At 40.2% G+C, this 16059-nt stretch overlaps 2 protein-coding genes across 2 annotated transcripts in view; one reads left to right on the top strand and one right to left on the bottom strand.

Annotated features, from left to right (window-relative positions):
- DOCK1 (dedicator of cytokinesis 1) overlaps window positions 1-16059 on the top strand; it is a 298906-nt gene that overhangs the window by 93277 nt on the left and 189570 nt on the right. The window lies entirely within an intron of this gene.
- The window catches only part of FAM196A (family with sequence similarity 196, member A), a 28513-nt gene continuing 14410 nt past the window's right edge, over window positions 1957-16059 (bottom strand). Inside the window, exons 2-3 of the mRNA XM_010001869.1 lie at window positions 11690-11761; window positions 1957-2140 (exon numbers count right to left, since the gene is read on the bottom strand). Coding sequence (XP_010000171.1) covers window positions 1957-2140; window positions 11690-11761 — 256 coding nt within the window. The remainder of the gene's footprint in view (window positions 2141-11689; window positions 11762-16059) is intronic.

Below are 16059 nucleotides of genomic sequence, written 5' to 3' on the forward strand. Positions count from 1 at the left end.
TGTTTGGAAAAGCTTGGGTTTCTAGAACATGTTGGGCAGACTGTCTTGTAAACACTGATATTTTCAATTAAAAAGGGTATAAAATGCATGAAACAAGTTTTTGCCACATGAAACAATTGCACTTCCTTCCTGGTCCACAGGATCCCCTTATCTAAACCTTCAGCTTTCACCAAAGTATTTCAGGGTATTGTTTGCTTCTGTACAAGAACTTGTAGCCCTCTTGAAGTTTCACCACAAAGGTGACTTTTTGTTTTCATTAAAGCATGCTGAACTTTATTTGGAGGTGGACAAAGAGACCTTCTGCATTTCTGTTCTCATTTTAACCTCCTTTTCTTGCTCTCTGCTTTAAGGGAGAAACAAATAAGTTGTTTTCCTCCAGTTTTCTTGCAGTAATGGAGTGGATGCTGAGCTAAGAGGAAAAACAGTGTAAATGAAAACACTTCACATTTTTTAGTATGTGCAAACTTTTCTGCTAATGATGGCATTTCTTCCACCTAAAGGCTGAAGAATTTTTATCTTACTGATGCTGCAGGGTGTGCAGTTTCAAACCCAATTCTTACTAAACCAGTTAGTAACATGACTCTGTATGACTTATCTTAAATCCTTGGAAAAAAATAAAAGGCAACAAGATTCTCACTCCCTGGCCACTTCTAGCATGAGAAATTTGTCCACAAATGGTCATTTGAGATGCAAGTTTAATGGCAATAGCAAAGGCTGAAAGGAAAATTGCAGTTTATAATTCAGAGCAAAATTGTAAAGAGTCACGAAAAAAACCCCAACAAAACAAATAAAAAAGAGAGGAAAAAAAAATGTTTTGCATCTCTTAAGTGTGTTGGTCAGCAACTACATTTACTAGATTGAGATATAAATTCAAATAGGTTGGGAAAACCCATCTGAGAAGCTTAGTAAATAAATAGCATTTGAAATTACTGCTCCTTCCAGACAGGTTTCAAAGTGTGATGCATACTGTAAATTTTCTGGTGCCTTCTGCAAGAGTGGAGAGGTTTTCCAAAGACTGTGTTAACAAAAAGATACTAAATGATGACAAATGCCAACAATCCATAGAGCTTTTGTTCTGTTTGTGGGGTTGTTTTGCTTTGTTTTTTTTTTAATTTGTGCCAGAATGTGTCATTAGGACCTTTTGGGTACCAAGAAACAAAGTGAGATCTAGGACAGGTAGCCTGTAGCCTTGACCCTGTCAGCTTGGTGTGGTTAAAGGCTTCTCCTGACGTGAGGAGGTTTTTAGCTGCTTGCCCCTTGGAGATAAGCAGCAAACTTGTTTGTCTGGTGATGAGGACATAGTTAAATTAGGAATTATGGTGTGTTGTCCAGTGTGGTAGCTTGGCTGATGTCTACATTGCATGAAGGCAAATATACACCGAGTCACATCGTAGAGATTATTCTTGGTCTTGGACCACAAGAAAAATTGTGCTTTGTCCAGGATCTATGTGCTGAAAACTGCACTCCCCAATCAACATGGATTTGTAAAACTGAAGACCATTGCAAACGTAAGGCTTGCTTGCTATTTTTTTCCCCCCCCTCATTGTTTCAAGACAATAAACCAAACCCCCAGAAGGCTTTGACCCAACAGTGACATTGAGCTGTGCACAGGATGACAGCCTGCAATTGATCAGGTTAGAATGTGACACTTCCCAATCTAAAGGGAGGGAGAGAGGGAATAGTTTTACTTTCTTGGTACAAATTTCGATTCAGGTTTTACATCCCACATTGGTGAACTGCAAATAAAAGCTGGCAAGGTGTTACCTAACTCCTTGCTTCTGGACCTCAGTTCCTAGGTACAAAGAACTTTTTGGTACATAGGGTGAGAAGTGAATGCTCAGCGATGCCTTGACCCCTCACGCTGCTCAGTCTGCCAAGATCCTCTCAGAGATGATTGATAGAATCCCAAATATTTTTTCAAAGAAGGCCTTGAACTCCACATGTAATGGACTTGGGTTAAAGGAACCAGAGTTTCCATCTTCCATGCTTTTTTGATTCAGTTTTGGATTTTTGCTTGGGAGTGGAGGAGTAGCTCTCCTGAGAATAAGGCAAAGGTGCAACCTGAGTTTCCTCAATAGGATGAAGTTTTCTCAAAACTGGCTGTAGTTTATCTTCTTGCTGTTTAAAATCCAATTCCACACTAAAAAAGGGGGAAAAAAAAGAAGCAATTAGTTACTGATTATGATGGAAAGATTTCCATTAAGCCAACATCTGACACCACTGTGCAAGTGCTTAATTTATGAAATTCAAATACAAAATAACTTTAACTCAGATCTCCACATTGTTTGCACCAAAAGTGAAAGGGATTTGGGGAAAGGAAGGGCAAAAAAAGGACATCCTGCAGAAGAGAAATGGGAATGGGACTGTGCAAACTGCTCCCTCCTGTTTAGGAGGGCCTTGAGGATTATGGTAGAAGAGAAGTCAAGTGACTGAGAATTAGAAATCCTACTTTTCCCCTCATCTCTGTGGGGAAGGGCTCTTGCAGAGGGTTGCCAGGCTCAGTTCTCCTGTCTGGGAGGTCAGGGTGGCAGCTGGGCAGGTGGGTCATCATGACTTTGAGAAAAGCTGATGGGTTGGCCATAAGCAGCAAGGTTGTCATGGTAATTTCTTTATTTTAGCTGTTTCTTGCAAGTCTTGCCATGAGTTGGAGTTCCCCAAACTGGCTGGCATATGTACAGACTCATAGACACATGTGGGGAAAGTAGATTAAAAACCAGTTCCTTTTTACAGTGCAAACCTTTAGCATATGGTGACAGCTTCCAAACTTGGCCCTACAAATGAGGACAGCAACATCCAATCTACTTGCTGTAAATGACTGCTGAGACAAAAGCATCTAATGATGTAGATCCACTTATTTAGCTGACCAGATCTGTAGGTAAAATAAGCAACATGGAAAGAACCTGTTTCAGCAGTTGCTAGTGTGTACTTGCTTGTTCTAATGATACTAAAATTTAAGAGAAATAAGGGAAATACTCAGTTAAACTGTGAACTTGCATTAAAAAAAAATATACTGAAGCTTTAAATTACACCTCCTGAATTCTACACAGTGTGTTGGCTACAAAATCCTGCCAGCAGTTAAGAAACCTAATAAAGATGAAATTACAACCTTCATTCCAACAGCGTGTTGTGGGTCATCTCAAATGTACCATATTTAACAAAGGAACCACACTGTAAATTCAGCAAAAGGTTAATTCTGTCTAATACTCAAAACTGTATCTAGGTCACTTACAATTCCCCTGAAACTTGGTGGTTTTGGTCGCATTTGGTAGAGCAGCAGCTTGTGGGCAAGTGCTGTGCTGAGTCTCTTCATCCTGCCTTGTGCATTACACTGCAATGTGGCACTTGGGTATCAGGATGAACTTGGAAGATGGGGTGAAATTAAGGGGATGTAGGCACAGGGTCAGTTTCTTTCTTTCTTACATTTTTGCTTGATGATTTAAACCTAAAAATGAATTATTGAGGTGAAGATTGTGTGTGACTGGGGCTGTTGGGGCACTTGAGAGGTTGCCCTTTCAGCCCTGCTGCTGAGCTGTCCTGAGCCTTGCAATGACAACCTGTGCCACTTGAGCACTGTGTGAGGCTGAGGTTACTGTTCCTGGATGTCACTTTGCTTTTGCTAAGTGTTCAGAATGTTTTCTTAGTTATTTCTGCTGGTGATTGTTTGGCATAAACCACTAGAGAAGTTAGGTGGGCTTTTTTGAGCCTCATGCTCCCAATGTGGCTCATGTGATAAGGGATTCTTGAACTTTTGGTGCTACTACTTGGTTCCTACTGTCTGCCCTAGGGAGGGTGGCAGCACACCTGGAGTGCATGAAGACAGTGCAAAACACCTGGTGTCATTCCAGAGGAAGTTCTCCAAGTAATCTGGAATTGTGGAAGTCAGTGTTAGGTTAATGGTTGACTCGATGGAGGTCTTTTCCAACCAAACTAATGCTGTGACTCACGGGAGGTTTTGGTGGACTTGAGTGCCTTTGCAAGCTCAGCACATAATGCCATGAGATACCATCTGCTGATCCTGGTGGAATTCATTGTCCTCTCAGGGTGGAGGAGAGGGAATCAAAGATGCTAGAAGAAGTCTGGGATATTTTTGTCCTTGAGTGTTTTGAAGGGCTGTCTGCCTGCAAGGACTTCCCAGTGAAGCCCTGTCAGGAGCTGCTGGAAAAGTGTTAAGTCTTTTTTTTTGTTGCTGGCCATGCCTAGTTTAACTGAAATACATGCTGAGCAAAAGTGTCAGCATTTCAGTGATTTGGAGTGATGTGGATAAACTTGGTAAGAGTGGAAGAGAGAAACACATTGGGTAAGGGTTCAGATATTCAAAATATTTCCACCACCTCCATGTTAAGCAGGAAAAGACATTGTCTTTCAGCTGGTTACATCAAAGTTAAATATTTTACCTCGGAAGAGTATAAAGAGGATCAACAAAGCATTCAGATTGTTTCAGCATTTATAGCTGTGAATTTTGCAAGATAATTGATTGTTGTTTATCAATTCAACTTTGTTTTTTTAATGTAACCTCTCAGGCAAACTTTGATCCTATTGTGCACCTTTTTGTGCTGCAGTAATAAAGCAAAAACCTTATTCTGTAATTTTCTGCGTGTCTTTATAGATTATTTACAGCTGACTGTTTTTGGTGTTTATATCAAGCACATGGTGTGGGATTAAGTTCAGCAAGTGTTACCTATGACTTCTTTATAGTTTGGTTCTAGAGTTGCAGATATTCTCTACAGACTGATCATCTAGCTTTCCAATTCTTGCATTCATGGACTTGGTTTTGTCACCTGTCACAGCTCTGACAATTTTGTTGTGCTCAGTGCTATTTCTGTATCCCAAGTATCTATAGGTTTCTTCTCAGACCTTTTTTTGAAATACTCTCTGTGCCATGTGGTTCTTTTCACTTTCAAGCTTGGTCTATTTTTTTCTGTCTTGTTTAAGCCTCCCCATGATAACTCCATAAATTTAATTAGTGAGGACTCTTATGTTCTTCTGGCATTATGCATGACAGAAATGATAATTACTGGCTTCAGCAGTTTTTTTCCTTAGATGCAATCATATTTTTCAATGGGCTGATGATTGTAAATAATATCTACAAAACTAAGAGAAGAATCTAAGTATTATGGAATGCCAGGATCACTAATGTTTGCCTGACACACGTGATTAGGACACACTAAAGGTTCACCTACCTACATTATTGCCAGTTTTGGGATGTGAGGTTGGAGCTTCTCCATGGCCAACACCTGGCTCCAGTTTTTCCTGTGCATGAAACTCTAGTGCTAACAGACTGTTTGTGTGAACAGCAGTACCATTTAGTCTGTGACTAGTATTCTGGTTTGTAGTGTTTCCTTCCTGAAACAACTAAATACCTATAAGGTTTACCAGAGTGGTTCAGGGCAGCTGCCTGTTTATCAGGCTTTGCATAGATGTCACTCCAGTGAAAATCTGGCCAAATAAAATCAAATCACAGATCTTTGAGGATTTTGTTTTGATGTGCTCATTAAACACAGGAGAGAACTTTCTAATTAAAATCTTTGAAATTCCCTCTGAGTGAGATGGGTCCAGTCCAGGGGGGATCAAAAGTCTCTTTGCAATTGCAGCTCCAAGTTCCATTAGCCTGTGCTTGGCTGAGCCCTGGAGCAGAGGACCCTGAACCTGCTTTTTCTGTCATCTTGTTTTCTGCTCAGGACTGATACCAGTGCAAAGGGAACCCAATAGTAGATTTTTTTTTTTTTTATATAAGTTTTTTTTCTTTCCTTTCCCATTTCCCAGCCCCTGCTGTTATTTATTGCACAGCATGGGTGTGCACTGAACTGGCTGAAGAGCCTGGCTGACACGTGGATCATCATCTCCTGTTGTCCCCAGGAGGACCCAGGGACTTGCTGTGGACATTGGGTTTGTAGTGAGGGTGGCAAAGCAGGGCAGAAAGGTGGAGGGTGACAGCAGGGCAGCTGAATGCTGCCTTGGAAACTGTTTTCATACATGCCTGTCGTTTTGGAATTGAAGTCAGCAGGAGCCTCTGCGGGCTTTCTCTGTTTGTTTTGCTTTGGGCTTTGTGGCCCTTTTGCTTTTTGTGTTTGTGAAATGGAGTTGTTGTGTTTGGAAAACAATGCTGACTCCTGTACTTGTAATAACAGGCACTCCAGGACAAGCTTGGAACAAAAGTGTTTTCTATGCAGAATTTGAGTCATATTCAGGAAAGAAAGAGAAAATATATTGAATAGCTGCTCATCAGTGCAGGACTGTGTGCTGAGTGCCTGAAGCCTGAGGGGAGAGGAGTGAAGAACTGCCTGGCTTTCTAGTTGAGCCCTCATGGTGAAGCAGCACTGACCAGTGTGAGGCTGGTTTGGCCTCCAGCTGCTCTCAGAGGACCTGAAAGCCTCTCAGAGGTGCTTTGGGGATCGTGTGACACACTGTGCCTGTGTGTGTTGTGGGTGAAACCTAGAGCTTTCAGGAGATGTAAGAATAAATTCTTACGATGGGTGTGGTGAGACACTGGCCCTGGTTGCCCAGAGAGGTGATGGGTGCCCCAACCCTGGAAACATTCAAGGTTGGATGGAGCTCTAAGCAACCTGATCTAGTTGAAGATGTCCCTGCTCACTGCAGGGGCTTGGACTAGCTGACCTTTTAAAGATCCCTTCCAACCCAAACTGTAGTGATTCCATTCAATGATTCTAACATAGGGCCTATTGTATGCTAGAGGGAGGATGTAGAGCCAAGGTGGACAGTGTGGGCACCTCACTCAAGGCATGGCACACAGGGTGGCTGACTTCTCAGGCTCCTTCTTTCTGGCTAATCTTGTTTTTTACATCCTAGTAGAAATCCTAGCACTGTGGATTAGGGATTGGTGTGGTGGCTTCATGGGTTTGATGATTCTCAGAATATCTGTTAATGAGTTTATTTTTTGCACACTGGCAGCAGAGTGAACTTGTTCTAATTTTGCTGCAGTATCAGGGATTGAAAATGAGTTTGAGGAGTCATAACCGTTTGGTTTTAAGCATATGGGCTGTGGGAGAGTATCTAGCAACACACTTAGAAGTACGGGTGGGTTTTCTACTTTTATAACACAGACATTATTAACATGAATAACTTAAAGACTGTTGGATGCTAGTAATTCAATATGTTGGTTACTTGTAAGGTCACAGAAACAGAATAATTTAGGTTCAGGACTGGTTTGCTGGGAGTTTTATCCATTTGTCTCATCCAAGGATGGAGCCTGCACAAGCTCTGGGCAGCCTCTCTGCTTTCTGCCTCAAGATAAAACCTTTCTCCTTCTACTCAACCTTCTCATTTCCATTGACACCTCTTGTGTTTACCTCTTTATTACCTAGTTTGTAATGTTAAGGCCCAAATCCTGCAAGTGTTTGTAGAGCAGCTTAACTCTTTGCATTTAAGCAGGCAAGGTGAAGCAGGAATTAAAGAATAATATCCTAGTGTCTCTTTCTGGGTCACGTTAATTGGATGACATGGCATTAGTGCATGTCACATCTTGGAGGAAAGGGATCCAGATAAGCACTGATCACTCAAAAATTAGCTTCATACACTTTGAAGCAATCTGTGTTGAATTTCCTGTTTCATCCTAAAAACCAGAAATGCCCCTGATCCAGAGCACTCTCAGCATTAGGAAGCCATTAAGATCCTTTGTTTCTACTAAGAATCTTACAGTCTAGAGATAAGATGAGAAGGAATGCAAGTTAATTAATTTGGGGAGGAAATAACAAGATGAAAATGACTTATCATTTAGTTACCTGATTTTGCTGCACTGATGCTGTCTTAGGAATTCATGTCTACTTGTTTTATTTTTCACTTTGTATTGCCATGTTTACTAATCTGGATAATTATGGCTATATCAAACCTATACCAAGTGAATTGCTTCCATGTGGGCTCTGTGCTACCTAGTTAACTTGTATCACCATGATTTTAAGCTATTTAATTTGCCACAGTTGTATTCAGTTACATTTCATAAAGTCTAATAGTGTTGAACAGTTGGAGCTCACCTTAGAATAACTTAAGTATCAAGGACAAAATTGAATACTGAAAAGCAGCATAATTCAAAATCTAAGAGTAAAAAGGAGGAAAATAAATGGTTGGTGTAGCTCTGAATAATTTTCCCCCCGAGAACTGTAATAGTATGATCTCAATTTCTTTGTTCCCCTTGTGCAGTGATTTGAGCCAGTAAAAAGTTTCCTTCTAGAAGCTGAAGTTGCCTTGTAAAAGCTGCTGAGTACTTCTGACCTTTTTGTCTGAAGAGAAGTCTAGCCTGAGTTCTTCAGGATGCTCCTCCATGGAAATAATTCTTGATAAAAGCCTTAGAATAATGCACAGAAATAAGAAACAGAAGCCTCATTTTGTCATATAGATTTCTGTTCAAAGATTAAAATTCACAGGGGATGGAAATCTAAACAGGAGCAGAAAGGGCAGTTCCATGAAGAGATAATCACAGAATAAAACAGGCTGTGAAGATTTTAGTCCACGTGGGTTTTGGGAGTTAAAAGAATTGGTACAGTTTCTGCATATCAATGCAGTGTCTTCCTGATAGCAAGATTTTGCTAGACTTCAGTATTTAAGTGGACTTGGTCCTGACAAAAAAATGCTTATAAAACTTATTTTATACCTTTAAAAATTCCAATGGTGACTTTATGTTAGTTTGAAAAAAAAAAGTAAATATTTGTCTTTTGTTTGTAAATTTGTCTTACATTTTTAAGATTATTTTGAAACTGTTTTGTGACCTTGGTTTATGAGCTATTGATACTAATGAAATAGATGAATGTTTGATACAGGTTAACAGTTGATTAGATGGTTGTTTATTTTCTGTATTTAATCACACTTTTTAACTTAACTTTTATTATTTTTTTTAATCACCATGAATGCATAGTGCAGAATACTTCTTCCTGGTTGTTTTAGGCTGTTGTTATGGAGTTGGACTTTTATATTCAGGGTTTAAAACTATAGTGGTTGTGTTGCCCAGTAAGTTTTTCTGCTGTGTTAGAGCCTAAAGCTCCATAAGACACAACTGATCCTGTCCTTACCAGAATCCTAAGACATTTTTGATACTAAAAAGCAACAAAAAACCCCTTCAAGTACAACAGTGTTTTTTGTTGCCTTCTACACTGTCTGTAGCTTTTGTGCTACATTATATTTGTGTTCTTAAAAGTCATCTTGAAGGGGAAGAATGTATTAAATTGATTGTTTCTGCATTCTAGCTTTGCATTTGTGCTGTGCTTCACATTGCAGATTGCAGGTGGGTCAGCAGGGAAACTTAATTCTTCCTCTAAGATGCTCTTTCCCTGAAGTTTAAAAGGTTTGAAACAACTCAAGATGTTTTTTAAATGTTACTGTGTTCATAACCAAAGCATTACAAATTCAATTATGGGAAAGAAGGCTTTCTCTTTAAGTTACTGATTTGTCCCATGAGAGCATTGGTTCTGTTTTTCTTAAGTCTCCCCCATCTACTCCTTGGGTGAAAGAGCTCAAGACTGAGGAGGGTCCAACCTAGGAACATGATGTAGAAGCAGTTGGTGGACATGCAGTAGGTCAGACAGGATGGTCCTCCAGGTCTGACTCTGACAGGGACTGACAGCTTGCAGGGTCAGTGCCCTCAAAGATACTCAGGTTTTCAGTGCATCTTGAACTGTTTAATGCCAGTTTCAACTTCTGTTCCTAAAAGGTGTTTTGTCTGGAAGAGATCCCATAACTCTACACAGCATTTTGACATGCCAGCTGTTTGTGAAGGTGCAGCATTGCATCTACATTGAAAAGCAGCTTTAGTATCCTTACTAATGAAATGCTGCTGCTCCTTCAGAGGCTTCAGTACTGTAGCATTTGACTTGTGGAGGAGCAGAAGCTCCTACAAGGCAGTCTGTCCTTTCATCCTGTAATTTCATCCGTGATTTTTTTTTTTTAATCCCTTCTGGCTACTTGTCTTCTCTTAGTAATTCAGCCTTCTCATAGCTCCCATTTTGCAGTCTTCTTCAGGTTTCAGATTTCTTGCCTGCAGCATGTGTTCTCCTAGCTTGTCAAAAAGCTGAGCTGATTTTTGCTAAAACTTCCTCTGGAAACTTTGCTTTAGGCAATGCCCAGCATTGACAGCTTCAGTCCAAAGGGCTCTTCTGGTGGGAAATCCCAAAGAGCCAGACGTGGCTGCTACACTTTTCCATAGGCAAACACTTGAAATCTGTGTTCCTGGACTCATTTCATTTGCAGTAAGAAGTAGAAATTGGAAGGTTTCTTAACTTGAAATCTGCTGGCTAGAAATCCAAATATTTAAAAATTTCCAATTGGATTTTTTCAGCTCATAAAATAAAAATCAGTTCCCCAATTAAAAAAAAGGGTGCAATGTTGTACCTTCCCAGGCTGTCCCAAGGCAGAAATGGCTCAGGGGTGAGCTCAGAGAAAGGGAGGCTTTATGTGCTTCTGAAGTGTGCTCTTAGGGAAGGGTAACTAATTGATTCCTTCCCCTGCACCAGCATTGCTCCCTTTTCTAGTTAGCTGGTAAACAGAAAATTTGGAGTTGGAAGTTTTCCATCCCTTTTCCCTTTCAGGCAGCTAGAAGATAATGTATAAATAGCTCCAGGTCTTCTGCTTAAATCAGAGACTGAGTAGAGAATTGAGGGGTGAAGGGGAAAATCCTGTGCTTTCAGACCTAGCCAACATTTGTACCTTCATTTTAGTTTGTATCTTCAGTGTAATTCATAGTCATCTTGATAAATTTCCACCTGTACTATACATACCGCCTAGTTTTCTGCAATACTGGGGTACTGAGATGCATTTGTTCTCATCTTACCTGCAGTGCATGAAAAGATGTAGTTTTATTTTAAAGGACTCTAATGGGGGAGGACAATTAATTGTCAGTATGAAGCACATAATGCTCATGTGGCTTCCTGTCGTGCCCCACTGTCTGTTACTCCTTCACTCTAACACAACACATGCCAAAATGGGGTCTCAGCTGATGAATTTTAGGAGGGGAACCTCTGCTTCAGAGAAAGAAGCTGTATCCTTTCACCTCCTGTACCTGGCCTGTTTCTAGGGAGAAACTCCACCTATTTCCTTGTGGAGGAGAGACTGTAGCAGGTGAGAACAATCTTGAGCAAAACCTTCAAGAAGTTTGCAATTTTTGATCAGTTTGACACTAATGGGCAAACCTGGATGTACCTTCCACAGCCCTGCCCTTTCCCAGCTGCTCTGCTGAAGGGGCTCTTTGTAGATGTGCAGCAGGTCTTGCCTGTTGCATGAAGACTGCAAAGGCTTGATTTAAAGAATGTTCTGGTGCTGTTGGTGTTGGGCAGGATGTATTTGCCCTGCATATTTTAAAACTTTGCTAATACAAAAGTACACGAAAGCCTGGGTCGCAGTGTCATCTGACTGAGAAAGCTGTCCAGCTTGACTCTGATTCTCTTTGCTAGAAACTCTATCAGAATAATTTCCTGAGACCAGTAGTTACTGCTATAGAAATCAGTTTGAAGTTTGTTGACTTGCTGGACAGAAAATGCTTAATATCTGCAGCTCTGTGGAAGTGAAGCTCCCACCTGGTGAGAACTCACATCCAAGAGCTGCAGCAGCAGCAGTACCCAGTGTCATCTATTCTTGACCTGAACGTTTTCGACTTAGAAACAGGTGTTTTTGAACTGGTTTTGTGGTATTGAAGAATCAAGGCTACCAATCATGACTTTCCCTGAGGAAGAAGTGGGAATTAACCTACCTATAGATAATACATGCACTGTTCCTGCACGTGTCGCAATTAGCCGTGTCTTGACCGGTCCGATATGAAAGCCTACAAAGACAAGAACACCAGGTCATTAACAAGTAATTTGCTTTAACATGTCTTTGCCTTCTAGGATTATTTTCATAAAAATTAGAACTTGAAGGTTTGTTTGTTGGTTTTTTTTTTTTAAACTTAAATGTTAAGTATAAAAATGTAGCCATTAGGAAAGCAGGACCAAAATAATCACCTCGATGAACAAGGGGAAGATGAAGTTATTTTAGGAAATGAGTCTTTAATGACTGCAAGGAGAAAATACTGATTTCCATTATATTTCTGTAAATTAAAAGGGAAAACATCAAGGAAGCCAGGTTAGGTGAACCTCTTTTTACATAAAGCTGCTGTGGAATAGTGAAGATGTGCAGAATAGATCCAGTCAGGATTGCTTAAGGGAATGCTTCTGAAATGCGGGTCTGTCCTGAAGCCTGAGACCTTATCCAAACAGTTCAACTGTTCTCAAATAATTCAGTGTTGGCTTTGATTAACAGGGGCAGCTCTGCACCTTAGGTGCCCTTGTGGTGGGGACAGAGCACCTTTCTCCCTGCTTCCCTGACAAACAGTAATGAAAAATCCACCATTTGCAGAAAAGTTGACTTAATTTTTATGTGACAAAGTATCAAACTTGTATTAATGGCAGATGATACATAAACTTTAAAGTGCCTGTCCCAAAGATGAAATTGAGCATTTCCTAAATGCTGCAGCCTGTTTATTTTTCTCAGAGAACACACTGTTTGCTTTGAAAATGACCATCTTCTTCTGTGTCACTTTTCCTTACTGTTCTAAAGGTTTGGATATTGGTTTAAAACCTTGTTCTGTTACTTTTATATATATATATATATATAATAGCCTTTTTAAAAGTGAAGAAAATTACCAGTCTGCAGTTGAAGGCAGAAAGCAAACCTTGAAGTTTATTGGACCAAGCTTGTCTTTACAGATAACATTTCTACTTCCACTCTCATTAATTATCAGTCATTTGAGGTGGTGTCATGACAAAGTGCTCTGGGCTTGTGAATTTCTACATTATGTACTACTTCTTATGGAAGGGAAAAAAACCCCACAGTACTGGCTTATACCTACTTTTTCTGCTCTCTAAGAGCAAATTAGTATCTGTTTATCAATCTTAAAACCTTTCAGAAGTTGACATTAAATTTCACCAGGCTATTAAACTTGGACTTGTTTTTTCCAAACTATTGATCAAATACTAAAAACCCTTTCTAAAGATAGAACATTTAAAGCTTACAGATGAGTTGATGAAAGCCTTTATTTACTGGGGACATAAAGGGGAGTTAATAATTGCCTTCCAAGGAACACAGCCCACTATCTGAGTGCTTGTTTACAGGTAAAGGCATAAGCATGCTACGTTGGGTGCCAGGTGGTGGTTGTGGTTTTTTCATTAGTTTCCAGTTTGGACACTTTAATTCATCTTTGCAGTCCTACAAACTACCATTCCAGTACATGGTTAATTAGCTGGCTTCTAGACTGACAGATCCTCTTCTCTGCCAGTCTCTCCTGGTTCTGCACAGTGCTGCAGGGTTTCTGCTGTTCATTTGGCCTGCCTCCCTGTGCTGCTGGTAAGAAATAATTCAATATTAACTTCTCAATTTTTTTCAAGTCTAGTGTTTACAAAAGCAAAATGTAGTCTTCTCATTATTTACCCTGCTAATGCCTGTCCTCATTATCCTAAATCCTAACCCTGTGACAGAGTGATAGTGACACCTTATTTATGAAGTTCCTTAGGAAAATGATTGGTTGCATTTAGGGACATTGAAGGATTTGCTCTAAAAGGGTTCTGGAGGCAACTGTAAAAGCAGGGTGGCCAGGTCATCTGTTTACAGTGGATCTAAACAAGTCTTTGTTCTTATTTTTCCTCCCAGTTGAGGTGTTTGAGAGCCATGGCTTTCAGAAAAAAAAAAACAGTAGTATGTCTGTGGTCACTCTCTTGGTTATATGATGATTTACCAACTAGGTTCAACCAGCACCATGCCCATCTTAGCAAAATAGTTATATTAGGGTTGTGACAAACTCACCAAATGCTGGGAGCCTGGTCACTCATTTAGCAAAAGCCATAGGATATTTGGTCTTAAAGTGCATGTGCCAGTTCCTTCAAGAACTGTAGTCCTGTCCATAATAGCAGTGGGTTTAACATCTTATTAAAAATAAATTATCATATACACTTTAGGTTAATAAACTCTCTTCCTCAAAATTGTTTTCAATATTTTATTTAAATCAGTTGCTAAAGTGTATTATTATCTTTAAATGCCCAATAATTCCAGACTTTCAAATGCTTTAAAAACATATTTCCTACTTGATGGTGTAAGGCAGACTCGTTAAGCTGATGAAAATGGCCCTTTGGTGTAAGTATATAAAAATGATAGGATATTTAGATGGTCCATTTGAAATACTGATTTCTCAGCTTACACGTTCAGCACTGCTTGGTTTAGGGCTGTACTGCTTACAGTGATACATTTTTATTTTCTAGTCAGATAAAATGTGTGATGAACTTGTTTTTAAAGCATCATTTTCTGCATTGAATGTGTTCAGCTTTTCAGAGATGCTTTTCCTTTCAAACTGCGGGTTTAGTCATGTTGCCTTCTCTGAACCATCCTCTTAGACTGTCTTTGTAAGCCCCCAGAACTCCACATGGTGCTCCAGAGCTGGGTTTCCATAAGGCAGTTTGATAGCTCTTTAGCCAGGACTGTGTTGTGTGAATGTAACTACAGTATAAATTCAATTGTTTCTATATAAATGAAACTCTTCATGAAAGAATTCTGTTGTTGATACCTCAGGGCTTTGGACTTTTACTTTCTTGTTTTCACATAATTATCTACATAAACACTTGCATGGAATTAATCTACTTTGTGCCAGCAAAGATTTGACTGTTGGCGTAGCATTGCCATGTTAAATCTTGGGCAAGGAGGTGGATTTGCAGTGCAGACTTACTGAAACACAGAGCTTCTCATCAGTGCCAACTGCTGGAAACTGGTTGCAAGCACTGTCTGGAGACTGGCTTCAGAAGAGCAGAATGGTGGGGGGTGATGCTTTTCTTGTGAAGTGGAATATTAGGGGTGAGCTGCCTTCTTCCCTCCCCATTAAAAATAACTTTAAGGGCATCCCAGTGTAAAAGATCTTAGGCTGGAGACCAGTCCTTACTTTTTTCATTGGTGAACTAGTCAGTGCTGTCCTCTAAGAGGAAATCCTGTAGAAAAAAGAAGTTTTTACCAAAACAAAGATTCCTACAGAAAATTAGTTTTCTTTTAATGAAAGCAAAGTTGGTTTTGGCCTGTTTTAGATCCAAGGGGGAGTATTTCACTTTGTGCTGAGCAAGATGCCTGGAAGCCAGGAGATCTTTCCAGGCTGCAACTCCCGTGGGCAATCAACTTCATGTAAAAATAATCTCAGCATTATGCCTTGGAGCTCATTTTATCCAGTCTTAACATCTTGGGTTGGGGAATGCTTCACTGATCTAAGTATAAGAAGTGTTAGGTTCTATAACTTGCTTCAGACTCTCCCTCTTTTCATTCCTTTTTCAAGAAGATTAAACTCAATCCCCACCAGGTTGTGCTGACCCATCTGGTGTGTGAGCTGGGGCACCTCTGCTCAGCTCTGCTGCTGCCTCAGGGCCTGGATGTGCCCCTAGTCATTCTTGGGAAGAGGAAAATCCATCAGGCTCACAGTGGAGATGTACTTACATCTTTGGTGCTGAGGGGTGACCAAGAATTGTGAACATTGAATGCCAGGTTGTTGATTTTGCCCCTCTAGTGGTTGTCTCTGTCTCCTGGCCTCATCCTGGCTTTCCTCGTGGGGTTTATGGTCCCTTGGGTGCTCCTGTGGGCAATTTGAGGTGGAGTTTGGCAGGTTTGTGCTGCAGTGTGGACTGCTCAGCTTTCCTAAAAGATGCAGCATTTGGAATCTGCTGGGGTTAAGATGTGAGGTGCAGTCAGAAGGCAGCACTTGGCATCTTGGCCTTCTAGCACAACTTTGCTCTTGACATCTACTTCTGACTTCCAACAAATCCTGTCCCTTCCCCTGCCTATTGGCAACTCCTCTTTTTTTTTCTCAGTGATCACTGTAAGAAAGATGTTTTAATTTGTATTTGGAAACATATTTATCTCATAGATGTTGAAGGAAATCTTTTGCTTTAATTCAGTTACCCAACTAGCTTGAACCTCTACTACAATATGTTGGTTTTTTTTCCAGTAACAATAAAGAAAATAGATCTGAGTAAGTGTAATTGTGGGGGGGTTTTTTTGTTTGTTTTGTTTTTTTTTTAATCCTATCAATATAGTAAAGTAAACATGGCACTGTTCATT

Source organism: Chaetura pelagica, unplaced genomic scaffold, assembly GCF_000747805.2.
Source record: "Chaetura pelagica isolate M959 unplaced genomic scaffold, ChaPel_1.0 scaffold477, whole genome shotgun sequence".
In the NCBI taxonomy this organism is placed as follows: Eukaryota; Metazoa; Chordata; class Aves; order Apodiformes; family Apodidae; genus Chaetura; species Chaetura pelagica.